This window comes from Sebastes umbrosus, chromosome 17 (assembly GCF_015220745.1).
Source record: "Sebastes umbrosus isolate fSebUmb1 chromosome 17, fSebUmb1.pri, whole genome shotgun sequence".
NCBI lineage: Eukaryota > Metazoa > Chordata > Actinopteri > Perciformes > Sebastidae > Sebastes > Sebastes umbrosus.
In genome coordinates, this window is record NC_051285.1 from 10,345,969 (window position 1) to 10,361,627 (window position 15,659).

The 15,659-nt window shown below is 39.2% G+C and overlaps 1 protein-coding gene across 2 annotated transcripts in view; it reads right to left on the minus strand.

Annotated features, from left to right (window-relative positions):
- The window catches only part of LOC119475588 (glucocorticoid receptor-like), an 85,652-nt gene that overhangs the window by 5,450 nt on the left and 64,543 nt on the right, over nt 1-15,659 (minus strand). For both annotated transcript variants that reach the window (XM_037748429.1, XM_037748428.1), the window contains 4 exons: nt 12,189-12,431; nt 8,483-8,627; nt 5,138-5,268; nt 2,033-2,190 (listed from right to left, as the gene is read on the minus strand). In XM_037748429.1, coding sequence (XP_037604357.1) covers nt 2,033-2,190; nt 5,138-5,268; nt 8,483-8,627; nt 12,189-12,431 — 677 coding nt within the window. The remainder of the gene's footprint in view (nt 1-2,032; nt 2,191-5,137; nt 5,269-8,482; nt 8,628-12,188; nt 12,432-15,659) is intronic.

Genomic DNA, 15,659 nt, shown 5'->3' on the forward strand with positions numbered 1-15,659 from the left:
GAGAGACAGGTAGAGGGAGAGATAGAGGTACAGAAAGACAGGTGGAGAGAGACTTAGAGTTAGGAGTAGAGAAAGACAGGTAGAGGTGGAGAGAGACAGGTAGAGTTGTAGAGAGAGACAGGTAGAGGGAGAGTTAGAGGGGGAGAGAGACAGGTAGAGGGAGAGTGAGAGAGACAGGTAGAGGTGGAGAGTTGTAGAGAGAGACAGGTAGAGGGAGAGTTAGAGGGGGGAGAGAGACAGGTAGAGGTGGAGAGAGGTAGAGTTAGGGGTAAAGAGAGACAGGGAGAGTTGTAGAGAGAGAGGTAGAGGGAGACTTAGAGGGAGAGTTAGAGTTAGGGGTAAAGAGAGACAGGGAGAGGGAGAGTTAGAGGGGGAGAGAGACAGGTAGAGGTGGAGAGAGGTAGAGTTAGGGGTAAAGAGAGATAGGTAGAGTTGTAGAGAGAGACAGGTAGAGGGAGAGTGAGAGAGACAGGTAGAGGTGGAGAGAGGTAGAGTTAGGGGTAAAGAGAGACAGGTAGAGTTGTAGAGAGAGACAGGTAGAGGGAGAGTTAGAGGGGGAGAGAGACAGGTAGAGGTGGAGAGAGGTAGAGTTAGGGGTAAAGAGAGACAGGGAGAGTTGTAGAGAGAGAGGTAGAGGGAGACTTAGAGGGAGAGTTAGAGTTAGGGGTAAAGAGAGACAGGGAGAGTTAGAGGGGGAGAGAGGTAGAGTTAGGGGTAAAGAGAGACAGAGACAGGTGGAGAGAGAGTTAGAGTTAGGGGTAAAGAGAGACAGAGACAGGTAGAGTATGAGGGGGAGAGAGACTTAGAGTTAGGAGTAGAGAAAGACAGGTAGAGGTGGAGAGAGACAGGTAGAGTTGTAGAGAGAGACAGGTAGAGGGAGAGTTAGAGGGGGAGAGACAGGTAGAGGTGGAGAGAGGTAGAGTTAGGGGTAAAGAGAGACAGGGAGAGTTAGAGAGAGACGTGGAGAGAGAGGTAGAGGGAAACGGGTAGAAGTAGAGTTAGAGAGAGGGGTAGAGGGATAGAGCTGGAGAGAAAGGGAGAGGTGTAGAGAGAGGCAGAGGGAAGGTAGAGAGGTAGAGTCAGCGGGAGAGATGTAAAGGTAGAGAGTGAGAGGTAGAAAGGTAGATGGAGAGAGAAAGAGGCAGAGTTGTAGAGAGAGTGAGCGTGTGTGTGTGTGTGATGGTGAGTATATTATCAATCATCAACTTATCAGTAATGTTCTAGCTATGAACGTAGCAGTGCAGTGTGTGTACAGTTCAAGTTTCTGTAAATAAATGTTACAACTCCTCAAGACCCAAACCAAGTTCCCGTGTCTTGCATTCCCCCTGCTGATTAAAGTGAAGGGAGTTAGTTAGCAGCAACAACAACGGCTCAGGCTCACTTAAGGTGGGCTGTTAAGGTGGACCAGCTATTCTGCAACGTGGATTGACTCCTATACAAGGCTAATTGCAATTACTCAAATGCAACACAGAAGATAAACTGTGTGTGTGAGAATATAATAATGTTACTTTGTACATCAGTACTTTTTGAACATTTCCAGCACATTTTAACAATACCACAATAACATAATTGATAATAATTCAAAGTGTAAATGGCATAAAACCAGTGATCTGTTGATCTTTACGAATCAATACCCAATAGTCTGACAGTGGCATGTTTAAATCAAATCACGAATTTGGAGAATCGTGACAAACCTTACTTAGGCTATACAGAGAACGATCGGAAGAGAGATTCAACTGGAACATACTGTAATTCATTTAGTTATATCTATGAGGGTATTCTTCAGGGTTTTACATAAGTCAGTATGGTGCAGGGGACTCAACGGACCTCCAAGTTATTGATGAACTTGAACCACAAGATATGAAAGAAAAAGCCTGGCTGGTATGAAACAAGCCATGGTACACTTGTAAAATGCTATATACACATCTGCTTTCGTATCTATAATATGTAGCAAATCCTCTATAGAAAAAGAAAATGAAAATAAAGCTTGCAGTATACAGTATATATCTGTGTGTGTGTGTGTTTCTCTAACCTCCTGCATGGAGTCCAGTAGCTTAGTTAGCTGGTAGAAACGCTGCCAGTTCTGACTAGCGTTCTCCTCTCTCTTGACGATGGCTTTTCCCAGCTCCTTGATGTACGTCATCCTGATCTCATCAAACACCGCCTGGCTCTTCAGGCCATCTTTCGGTACTAAACACAAACACATCAAGAGACACATCAGTGTGGAAGTTAGCTGGCAATGGCAGGACCGTGACTCATAAAATAAAATTAAAAAAGAAAAAAAAACAAAAAACACATGGTGACGCAGAGTTCATTTGACAATGTTATCTGTAGTTGGAGGCCCCTCATAACATCAGTGGATCCCTGGTAACATATGAACTAGTTTAACATCCTATCAGGACATTGTTGTTATATTAGACTTGCAGTTAACGCTGAAGTAACAAAAGTTTTTCATGTCAAGAACTCCAAGTGAATCCACATTAGACCAATAACACAACTTTCATACTCTAAGAGGAGGTTATGAATTGTGTTTATGTCTATGCTGTTGGGGAGGAGATAACAGTGAAGGAGGTGAGAGCAGTCTTAGTATTTATTTTTGAGACTTAAATTTATTAAAATAAGAAAAACAAGATTGTAAGTGCACCTAATACCTTACAATGTACTAGGGAAGGGAATAACCAGATGCCCCACTATACAATCTTATTGCAATTTTAAACATTTTGTGATATGCGGAGCATTGTGATAAGATATATTGCGATTTATTAGTTTTTCAGCTGCAAATTATGCAGTTTGTCAACATCTGTTTTATGCAAAATATTGCAATATGTTGTATAAATTATTTCCACCACCTACAATGTACCCATGTGATTTACATGTAGACACATTTATATATGCTCTGCCATCTGCACAGCTGGTGATGTGAACAGCTAGTTATGCACATTTAAACACCAGTCTCAAACTGAACATCCATCAGTAATGTTGCTATTTGTCTTAGTCTGTTCATCATGTTCTCCGTTGCAACGAACCTCACAGGACATGAATACTTCATTATAAACTTACTGTGTGGGAGCCAACAAAGACCCTCGGGAGACACTAGCTGAACACACACACAGATGTAAGCACGCACCTCCTAACCAGAGTGCTGTGGGCAGCGGAAAATATGCAAAACTAAAGGTAACATCAATAGCTACTGTGCAGCGTGTTGCCCCTGTCTGTATTTGAAGGGACACACAGTGAAGATTTGGACTGTACTGGCCACTGCTACTATAAAAAGCTAAACTGCTGAAAACATCAATATGCAGTTGTCATAACGACCATGTCACCACATCACCCTTGTCAGTCTGGTGCCTGGCATTGGGCCCAGGCCAAGCCACAGTAACTGGCCTAGAGATTATGCAATGCCACAGAGGGCAGGACCGGGGTGAAATACTGTCTGATTTACATAATCAGATAAATGGGAGATACTGCAGTGCAAGTGCTATCTGGCCTCTTCATTATGCATGTTCCGGTTTGGCCGAGGGACTAAGAGTAAAAACAGATTGCCTTTCCTGCTCTCTGCTCTGGATTATTTAGTCTAAAATAAGAACTTGTTTTTATTTAATAGGGCTTAGGGTGTTAGTAGAAAAAAGCTACTACAACCCATTTCTATGTTTTTGTTAAACAACTATTTTATATTCTGTGGTGCAGATGTTAACTCTGTCTTCTGAACTTAACACGTATGTTTAACCGTAAAATCAAATTGTCCCATAGGTGACTTTAATTTTCAACTCACGTGCATGAAAAATGATTAGAAAATAGCTCAAGTCAGTTGTCCTGACCTGATAGTAATTCTGTTCCTGAGGGGGAACAGATGGAAATAGCTCTCAGGTACGAAAATGCAAGCAGGGTTCAGTATGGAAATGTCATTTCCTCTGCATAACGAGCGAATCGCTTCTAAAGTGCATCCTTTCCCCTGCCATTCACCGAGAGTGAGGCAGAAGGAAGAACGCTCGTCTCCTCGGTAACGACTCATTTACATGATTGGGGAAAAAGTTTGATTTAGTAATACTTTTATCATGCTGTGTAGAGTTTTTCTGGAGATTTTAAAAAGGTGCTAATTACAAAGCTCACTGTTTTTAAAACTATTATTTTACCACTTCAGAAAGAAAGGAGTGAGCGCTGCTGAACATTTTACCTTTTTGTTAACTAGTTTAGAGTACCACCTCTAATGACCTTCACTAATTTGTACATTTTAAAGTAACTCAAGCAAATCACAACCAAATCAAAATGCATTCAGAATAAATTTAGAAAATGAGAATATATTTTTGCTGAATCCAATTTCCGCTCAGTAAAAACTGATCAAAATTGTGGGAAAAGGTTTTCTTTTAGTGAGGTTTCTTCATTATGTGCTCTTATTTAGGCGATTGTGATGATTACATAGAAACCCAAAACGGCAAGCTGTATTTTATCCTCTGACATAAGAAACAGAAAGTTGAACTCATTTAACTCTGAGTCTGAGCATTTTATAATTTTCTAGCAAACTACTGAAGCAAAATATGTGGTTACAAAACAAGGCAGCTTTCTGTTAATGGAGAGAAAAAAATGGTCTGTTTACAGAGATGAAGTACCTGTTGGACACTTGAAGATCCTTTCAACTGAGACAGTGACTACAGGAGATGAACACACTGTACTTTCACACAAAAACTGTTTTCAGGAAAGCTTAGAAAACTGGATGTAGTGATAAGGATGTTACGAAATGCCCCTGATGGAAAAAAAAAATCAACCCAGAAACCTTGCCTTTGAAATGTTGCAAAAAGAAATGCGAATTAGGCATGTTTCTATCAACTGGTTTGACGCGAATAAACTCGGCTACAGCACAGTTTAGTCAGAAGTTGGAGCTATAGGTATATCGAATTTTGCTGTTTCCATACAGCTTTTCTAATTCAAAATCGGCACATATGTGAATGTCAATGTACTACCCTACTCTGACAAAATGAGCCTTCCTCACATTGCAATGAAAAAGGCTGCAGCAGAGTAACACAGCTGATACAATGGAAAAGTGATTAAGAGGTCTGTTTGTATCCCAGAATAATTGCAAGTCCCTGAAGTTTGTAAAAAACACCGCTGTGAATTTTCAATGAGAAGCACATTTCATTACCTGTACTGAGCAGTAACAGGACCTTCATGCACAGGTACTCGTCATAGGACACCTGCAGTCTGACGAACTCATTACAGATCTTCAGCATCTGCTCGCACTGGTCGGTCATGAAGGGCAGCTTCATACGCTCTCTGAAAGGAGGGAGACAGAAAGAAAGGGGGCGAGGGGGGAAAGTAGAGATGAGGGAGAAGAGTGGTGGAGACAGCAGGGGGAATAAACAGAAGGAAAACAAAGACATATAGATTTAGACTTAAAGCTCCATCACTCATCCGGTTATTCAATTCTAAATAAACAGCCCCGGCAGGGAGGCACTACAATCGTGCAGCAGAAAACCAGACTGTGAAATCAGTCCTGATGGATTTTCACACTTCACTTCCAGTAACACGTAGTCCACATTACTTTCTACCTCTAAAATCAATACAGCACATTCTCCTGATACATGGCCTTGGGTTTAGAGCCGTCTATTCATTCTAACCAACTGCAGTGCTACCGGCAACGACTTCTTCACCTTTCTTATCTATTTTTACCCCTCTCTCAGATTGTGTCCTTTGAGAGCGACTCTTCTATGGAAGCATTTGGCAGACAAAATTAAAATAAAAATGTAATCTCACAATAGTATTTTAACCCCCCCCTTGTAAATATGCATTCATTTGGTTAATAATGCAATTTGCATTCTCGTTTTCACTACTAGCATGGAAATGATCTGACAATATAGAAATGAAAATGGAAAAACCATTTGACCTTTCATTTTCAAAAGACCAAGTTTACTTTATGGTTGACAATACTCAAATGTTAATTCAAATGCAATATACATATTGTAATGTAATTTTTGGATTTTTAGTTGCATCTTTTAAGTCGCAAATTAAATTAAAATAGAATAATCCATTTATATTTTCAAATACCTTTATGCACATTCTCTGACAATTTGAAAATGCAAAAAAAAAAAAAACATTTGACCTTTCATTTTCAAAGACTAACCCTGTTTTATGGTTGACAATATTCAAATGGGAAAATGGGAAAGCATTGCGCCCAATTGCAATTACACATTAATGCAGTCACGCTGTTTCCCTGACTAAATGAAAATTGCATTTGCATTTTCAAGTTCTTGCAACCTGGTAGTCATTCTCGGAAGGCATGAAGGTATATGAAAATTGAAATGCATCTAAAAATGCGAAATTAAAGGATAACTTTGGTATTTTTCAACCTGGACCCTATTTTCCCATGTTTTTGTGTCTAATGGGGACAATAGTTTTTGAAATCGGTCCAGTATTGAGGGAGTATGCTGTAGCTGCCGGCCGCTAAACGGGCTGTAATGTAATCATTTGAGGTAATCTGGTCATCAATACGCATCCACTGAAAGTGCTTGTTTTTGCCACTGAGGCTCAGATTGTTATTATAAGTGTCTGACAACATTATGGAAAGAACCCTACAGAGAAATAAAATCCTTTTACTCCAGTGGTAACTTGACTGAGAGAGGAGTGCCATGCGACACCCGTGTTGTCACAGTTTGTTTTGTTGGAGTACAGAAAGTGTAGCTTAGTGTTATCTAAAAAGATTTTCAATGTCATGCCTGAATATTTAGACGATTTCAACAATGTGGATGCAACACAAGGTTTCAGGGCGAGACGGTCAGTGGTAAAAACAAGCACTTTTAGTGGATAAAAAACTGACAGTACAAGGTTGCCCCAATTGATTACATTACAACTCGTTTAGCGGCTGCAGCATTCTCCCTACATACTGGACCAGTTTCAAAAAGTGTTGTCCCCATTAGTCACTTCAACACAAAAACATGGGAAAATAGGGTCCAGGTTGAAAAATACAGAAGTTATCCTGTAAGTTACAATATTTATATTGCATTTTCATTGTCAAATTTGAATTAGCATTACAATATTGTCAACCATAAAGTGGAGTTGGTCTTTGAAAATGAAATGTCAAATGTCTTTTCCATCTTCATTTTAATATTGTCAGATAATTCCCATGCTAGTAGTGAAAATGCAAATTGAATTATTGAATTTTTTATCTAAATGTTGACCCAATTAAGGCTTATGTAAGTGAGAAATAAAAAATGCTATTTTCTTTTAATTTAGTCTGCCAAATGCTTCCACGCTCTTCACATCAGGCCTATTCTTTCTACGATGAGCTGTTTGCAGGTTGTCTCAGTGTTTGTTTCACTCTTGCCACTCACTACAAAGTGAAAAACATTTACACTCTGGGTAAAAGAAATGGTCACATCAGAGTCACATTGTAGATCAAATTAAAATATAGAACAATCAGCAAAAAGCCCACCAAGGTGTGAAGAGGTTTGATGGATTATTATCAACGTTAATGGCTAAAAATGGGACAATGTCTCACCTCCCCAAGTTATTTAAAGTCTAACCTTCAAAAGCTAGAAACAGTGCTATAAGAAGAAACAACCTAACGGGAGATGAGCCTCTGTTTTTATCCTGTTTCCTCCAGAGACGCAAAGACTGTGGTAAGCACAGAGACTTCCAAGCACAATCAATTTATGCAGCCAGTGATTCTTTAAGTAATGTGGCTTTGTAATTAACATACTGCAGTCGTACCTGAGCCGTCTCTCTGTGGCTTCAAGGTAGCACAAAAGGTTATTTACTGCACTGTTCGGCATGTAATTGATGTGCTTTTTTCTGCCTGTGTGAGGAATGTGCTTTGTTATATGTATTATTAAACATAAATGGTTCTTGTCCTATAAATATTTATCTCAATAAACTACTAAAACTCTCATATAATGAGACTTAAAGCACCTAACGCCCTGTAAAACCACAAATCTATATACAAGACATCAATTGCACTGGTATCAATTCATTTTTAAATGCATTAAATTTAATTATCCTTATTGTCTAAAACATTTTTTGTTCCTTATAAGTAAAAATATTCACTAAGGTGCTCTGATCAGATCCTCTTTATAGTTCCTTTTGTATCTAAAGAAGTTGGTAAGAACAGTTGTATGCTTCAGGCTCCTTCTGATTGGAATAAGTTACCTCATAACTCCACTATTGGCCTGAGGAGGTTGCAGACAGCCTTAATGTGCTTCCTCTGATATACATGTTGTCACCAGCTAATTCTTCACCTGATTTAACAACTTAACGCACAGAAACTGCCAAGTTTCCAATACTGGCGGTATATTGCCTATAGCCAATGACCTGACTTCTATTCTAGCCACGCTGAATCATGAACCGATAGATGGGCGAGTGTGTAAACCAAGTGTTGAAGTGAGACCGACACCCTGACATGAGCAAATGCCAAACAAAATTGGCTGACAAACTGTCATGCTGAAGAAAGGGCTGCATATGTATATACACAACAGCTGGCAGCCGAGGTACTCACTTGTTGATGACGAGATCAGGGGCGAAGCAGAGCATGCTACCGTTGCACTGCTCATACGACCTCCAACCGAGACTGAAGGACATGAGGAAGAGCCAGGAGCACTGCAGCAATGTCATCTGGTCATCCAGGTGCAGGTTGCGGAAGCCTGGGAAAAGTCAGATAAGGTGGGTTAGAAAGCCAGATAGACGGAGCCACACAGTCATAACCACACAAATGAAATGAGCAGCTAATGATACGACACTAAAAAAAAGGGATTTTAGAGCAATTTTGTCGTTCTTTAAAAGGTACAATTGATAACGTTGGACAGAATGATGGAGACACCGGTGTCAAACTCAAACATTTATCGTTTTTTTTCCACATTAAATCATTTGCCTACATAAAAATGTTATCATTATAACATTTAAACATTGTTGGTCAACAGAGTAGTAATTATTATACTACATATTTTTCAAAACAGTTTCAAATTAATTCGTTTTTGCAGCCTGGAAAATGAAGATTTACTGTATTAAGGTGATGTTGCATGTTGCTGCCTGTGATACTATTCACCTGTTCTGTTCTGCATTATGAAAAAAGCACAGCAGAATCTATTGATTTCAAAGAGAACAAAAGAAAACGTACTGGCTCAATACATCATTAAAACACAATTAATTAAGTAAGCCAGCTTACTCAAAGCAAAAACAGGACGATCTAGTTAAATCAATGTTCAAATAGGAATTAAATTACAGTTCAGTCGTTTCCACACTGTCAAATCTATAAAAGTGGAACATCACATGAAAAGTCCCTTCACATTACATTTGTTTAAAACCATGTTATGTAAAGCCCCCTCCTCCCCCCTACAGTGAGAGCGTTTCCTCACTATCATCTTGGCAGGCTGCCAGCTGTGGACAATGCACACACTAACAGATTGGAGCCAGATTTGACCCTCATCATACTGTCACACACACTGACAAATCTCAGCCAGAACAAAAAAGCTAACGCTATGAATTCGTCGAGAGGTTTTTTCTCTGATGACATCTGATCTTAAATATTTGGTGTGACCAACAGCAGCGATTACAGTGAGAAGAGGAAATCTCAGAGCAAATACTTGGAGCGATTATCAAGTCATGTGCCTTCTTTCTCATGATTGGAAACTGGCACGGGTGGTTCAAATTCCCCAAACTCTTTTGTGTTTCCATTTTTGTTTCTGTGGAAATGAAACTGGGTAGCATTCAAACCCAGCAATTATCTTTTTTTCTCTTCATGTTTATAACCGGAATTTAACTTATATGGGACAACAGTAAAAGATAAGTGTATATATATATAGTGGAAACCGATCAAAAAGGGAAAAGAACATTCCTATACAAAATGCTGTTTAAATAATTCACTTATAGTAATCAAGTAGTCCACTTACAGTGTTCATCTGGGGTCTTTTCATACATGACAACATATGGAAAAACATTTTAAAACTACGTTAAACTAACGTTAATTGAATTTTTGTTTTGTTTTTTTTACTCTCGTGGACTGTGCTTTCCAGCTGGATACCTGTGCTGCGTGCACACTGATATTGTGACGCGTAAAGGAAAGTAATTTTCGTCTGATTAAAAACAAATGCGCACGGGAAAAGCACCCTGTGGTTTGAAGCTGCCCTCGTCAAGTAAACTGATAATGCCTGGTCTCTAGGGGTGTCACGATTTCGATTCTAAATCAGGAATCAATCGAAAGTAGCTTCCTATCTCGACCATCGAAATCAAAAGCAGGATCGACGATTATTTATTTCTCTCTCCGCCCTCGCCTTCATGCATACAAGGAAAAAATACAGCTTGACTCAAGAGATGCAACAGCCACCTCTCACTCATAGTTAAAACTATAAACCGGCACAAAAATCACGATTACCAAACGTCAGCCAGCATGTTCTGAACCGACACATTACATTACAAACACTAACAGATGTACATTTTGCATTTTAGAACACAAAATAGCAAACTACTCAGTCCACAGCAGTCGGGATGATGCAGGCATGATGGGAAACGTGGACCGTCCCTGACGCTGGGGGCACTTCCTGCATGCCTTTGGCATTTCACACTCCATGAATTAGCTTACTCATCCTTACTCATCATAGCTCTTCTACTCGTACTTGGTTTAACGTTAAGTCACTGCATCTCCCGACAAGAACAACACCACAGTTGAATTTCAGCCTACATGCACGTTTTTTTTCCAACTCAACATTGTTGAAACGGAGCAGCTGATATTGGTAGCGAGAGCAACAAGCTAGCGAGCTGACGAGTGCCATCTCTCCGCTCTGTATCCAAAAGCTTCCACCATCGGTGACACCCACGGGTGACACACAGCGATTTAGAGGAGAGAGGAGAGAAGCAAGCGCGACAGTAAATGACTCAGTAAATGATTAAGTACTGAGGTGTGTCACACAGATACTGATATTGAAGAGATGCAGCTTTTTATACTGTAGACTGTTTAATTATATGTGTTATAGTCATACTTTCTAAATAAAAAGGGAGTTCTCTTATTGAAGAATTTGAAAAGCAGAAGAATTGGCAGCAAGCCAGCAAATAGCAAAGCTCCCCGTTTCATTACTTTGTATTCATGTAATAAATATAAATGTCAATTAGATTATAATCTGCATTAGAAATAATGCACAACAACACAAATTTGGTTATATTAATCATCCGTTTATAGTGATCAAATTGAGCCAGGCAGACGTGATCACTATAAGCGGTTTCCACTGTCTACCTATGAACTGCAGCTATACTGCATAATGAAAAAGGGAAATGTCCGCTCGCTGTAGGAACATTTTCTTTGCAGAGATAATCATCTTTAAGCACATTCAAAAAGATATTAACCTTGGCCATGACCTGATCAAAATCAAAGTACTTTGGAGAGGTTGGGTTTCTAAAGTGAATTGTTCTTTCGTAAGCCACCATTATACTCCTCTCCTGCCTGTAATTACGGATTCACCCATCACAGAGGTCACACTTCTTATTACGTGGCTGCCGAACATCTGTTGTTCTGTGGCTCCTCTGCCAAAGAGGAATCACGTGGAAATAAATAATCTGTCTATTTGTACAGTCTTAAAAGTTAAATACATCCACAATGGCCACCACTGCACCAATTAAGAGAACTAACTGGCTACCGGTCCAACTGTGATTAAATCAGTTACACAATGGCTCCTTCTTTGCTTCTCATTAACTGTATGATTCCACTTGATCGGCTGGAAGCTGCAGTCTATATCTGGACGTTATTCATCTGACGAGATGTAATGTCTTAACACATGCTCCATAACCACTAGAAGGAAACACTGTGACATTTTGAATTATGGGAAGTTCTGTTTCTTCACTGAAAATTACATTACATTATTTCACAAGTTATCTTGCAGCTACTTGAGTTTTCATTGAGGAATGCTAACAATGTTGACAAGCACATGATCGGTTAACTAAGAAGGCAAAAGAAAAAGCTCAGTCATTGTGTACTAAATATCTATTTAAACTGCGAATCTTCTATTTGATCTAAAAGTGATAAAGTAATTCCATCTACCAGCTGCATGTATTTAAAGTAACAAATGACTTCATTTTCCATCAGTGACTTGGCCCACTTCACTACACATTAGTCTCAATTTCAAGCTGGAAATACTCCCAGTGACACACTTCGCTTGAGCAGTGATATGCATCTAAACCGAACCAACAGCAACACATGCTAAGGAGCTTTTTGTTACCTGGCAGTGACTTGGCCCACTTGACTGCAGAGATGACCTGCTGTCCCCCCAGCCTGTTGAGAGTGCTCATGAGCCGCGAGGAGGTGTCGGGCAGCGTGCTGTCGTAGCCCGAGTAGATGACCTCTGGCTCGATGGCCTTGAGCACAGACAGCATGGTGGGCACGAGTTGGGGCATGGGCCTGGGGATGACTGGAACAGGCATGATGCTTGGTTTCAGCTTGGTCAGCTTCTTGTTTTTCCTCGCTGGGGGACAGGACGGGGGCGGGGCAGAGGAGGAGAAAGGAGACAATTAGTGAGCACTGAGTCATTATTTTACTTTATATTAAAGACATACTCCTGCTTTCAACATCTTATATGTATTATTTCTGATTTACAACCATCTAAGCGACAGAGACCTCACAGTAGAATAAGTTAAAAATCAAAGCAGCAAACTGTTTGTTAAAGATTAATTGATGACACACTTAGATTATGGTCGCCACGAGACTGAAATTGATGGAGAGTCATGTGTTTTCTCCAGAGAGGCATGTACTGGTAATAAAGTACAGACTGCCTACAGAACAAGGAGAAACAGCCAGATGTTCAACCTAGCGGGCTACCAGAAAGTACACCCCAACCCTAGCATCATTAGGGCTGCAACCAATTCTTATTTTTCTCATTATTAATTAATCTGTTTTGTCTTTTCTCTGTTAATTGATTAATCATTTGGTCCATAAAATGTCAGAAAATAGTGAAAAAAAAGCATCACAATTCCCCAGAGCGCAAGATGACATCTTCAAATCACAGGTGCAGGTGATAAATAATATGTAGACTGAACCTTTTGTACTTATTATCTTTATCAACTTTAAAGGCAACCAAATAGACCATATAACCTTATTAGACCTTCACTATATGAAAAGTGTCTCGAGATAACTTCTGTTATGATTTGACGCTATGTAAAAATAAATTGAAATGAATGAATCAACAGAATCTACATCAGTCAGTGAAAGAAAAAAAGTTAAAATTCATGTCACTTTCATTGGTACACAGTCTCTTATTCCGACTGCACACTGACAATCTATACTAATATGCCAGTGGTGCAAGTGTCAAAGAGAGACCTCCTGCTGGTACCATTTTCCATTTTGGTACTATTTTCATTATAAAAAAATAAGTAATATTTCAAACACTTGTGTATTACACTGAAGACTAAACAAACACTATCCCAAAAGGCAAACAGGTCACAACAGGCTATACAACTGAAAAGCATCTCTTCTGCTGTGAAATTGAAAACACTAAATAAAATAGAATAATAAAAAATACAACTTGTACACTATAAACCAATGTAGCTTTTATGCTGCATGCAAATCCAGATTACAACACTTTTCATGTGTTTATAATTAAGCCACAATGTTTTTACAATGTTTTTATTCTATTCTATGTACTTTGTATTTTCTTTTATATGGCTTATCTTTTAATTATATTACTCTCTGTTTAATTACTAATTTATGTAGGCCTACTTTGTGCTATATTTTAATCACATTTCATATATGGATGTTCCTTTTTTTTCTTATTATGTAATGTTATTATGCTTTCCAGTTTTGTTTTGCGTCATTAAATCCGTAAACTGCATATAGTGCTCAACACAAGGAAATGCATCTCTTTAGATATGAATGAACGAACTTCCGGTTTACTCGCATACATACACAGAGCTATAGAAATCTCTTTCCGGTCTGTGTGATACCGTTGGAATTGCGTTAGCATGTTAGCATGTTGGCTGTGTTTACATTCACGTACCTATAATATACATATACTATAGTATACGGATAACGCCGACACACCATCCTCATCCTGCAGGCGAGTCTTCCAGCTCCGCGGTTATATTTTTCGCTCGCCATAGTGCGACAGACTGGCTGTAACGTCGACACCTGTTGCTAGTAGTGTACGGCTAAAAGGTTCCGGGCGGAACTCGCGATTGTGAACTTGGATCCGCCCATAACATTTTTTTTTTTTTTTTAATTTGCGGTAAAAAATAAATAACCGGATTATGACGGAGCAAGAGAGTCTAACTGGAAAATCAGGAAGATTGGGAAGTATGACATATGTAATGTCCTGTTTTGTCTGTAACAAAACAGAAAAAAGCAGCAAATCCTTACATTGGAGAAACTATCATTGCAGTTGCTATTCATTTTCTGTCGATCAACTTATTCATTAATCAACCAATCCTCTATCCGGCTATAAACATCAGTAAATAAATAAATAAACAGCTTAATACCACCCCACATGAAATAAAAAAAATATATTGCCTGTGTGAACAAGGCACCATTGTGTCACATGTGTGGATATGAAGGCAGCCAGATGTGTGACACATTCAAGCAAACCTTCAACAGCTCATGTACCAACCAAGGCTGCCGCACACAATTGACAAATTAGTTTTTTCTCCAGACTTATTCTGACAATGTTACACCTCACCTTGGCACAGCATTTGCAAACAACTATGTTGTTTTTAATCACATTTAATAATTAAATGTATGTATTAGAAATGTATTACATCCATTTATTCTCAGTTGACATTAAACTAAACTTTGCATTGTTCCACTTTGTTACAGATTTGTTTTTGAGTGGCACAGCTGCTCTTTGGAGTTTCAGGTCAATCCTTCCAATATGGGGCCATGCATGTTTTTTTTTCATGCATTTTCCAAATACATGCTTACTTATAAGTACATACATACTTACAGAATGAGCCTATTGTAGAAGCTTATGTACAGGGCATGCATCTTACAATGCATTCACAAATACATTACGATATTAAAGGGGGACAAAAGCACTTCCTGACACGATCACCTCACTTCAGCCTCTCTTAATTGCAAAGAAACAAGATAAGACACAGAAAATATCAACAATAAAATGAACTGGTTTTTACGAGTATGAAGCGTTGTGCACTTACTGTGAACCCCATGAATTCTACCAAACCAGCAAAGGTCAGGAGAATGCAACACGCTGGTTTTTGCCCAGTAATAAGCCATAAAGTCTTCACTTTAAAACCGTTCCATTTCTCAGAGGAGCATTTCTTTTTTTTTCTCGCCCAGTTTCTCTTGAGTGCAACAACAGCAGTGGCAAATTGCTGTGTTTTTGCACACATCATGTAGAGCGGGGGTCTCCAATCTTTTTTCCTCTGAGAGCTAATTTGACAAAATGAAAGTGGCAGAGAGCCACTCATGTTTTATATTATTAGTAACAGCAAGTCTATATTGTAGACTATCTGGGCATCGTTTTGACATTTTCTCCCACTAAATGTGCAAAGCATGTCCGGGGTTGAGAGGGTACCATGAAAAAACATGTTTTTTCCTACTCTCTACCTTTTTTAATTTCCTCTCCTGGCGTTTCTATGGCAACTAAGAGCCTTTCTGGTGGGAGTCTGTCTGCTTATGCGCTGAGTGACGTCCATCAAATCCCTCTGCCGGTCTTTTCTGTCTCTCCCTATATGAAACTACTTTC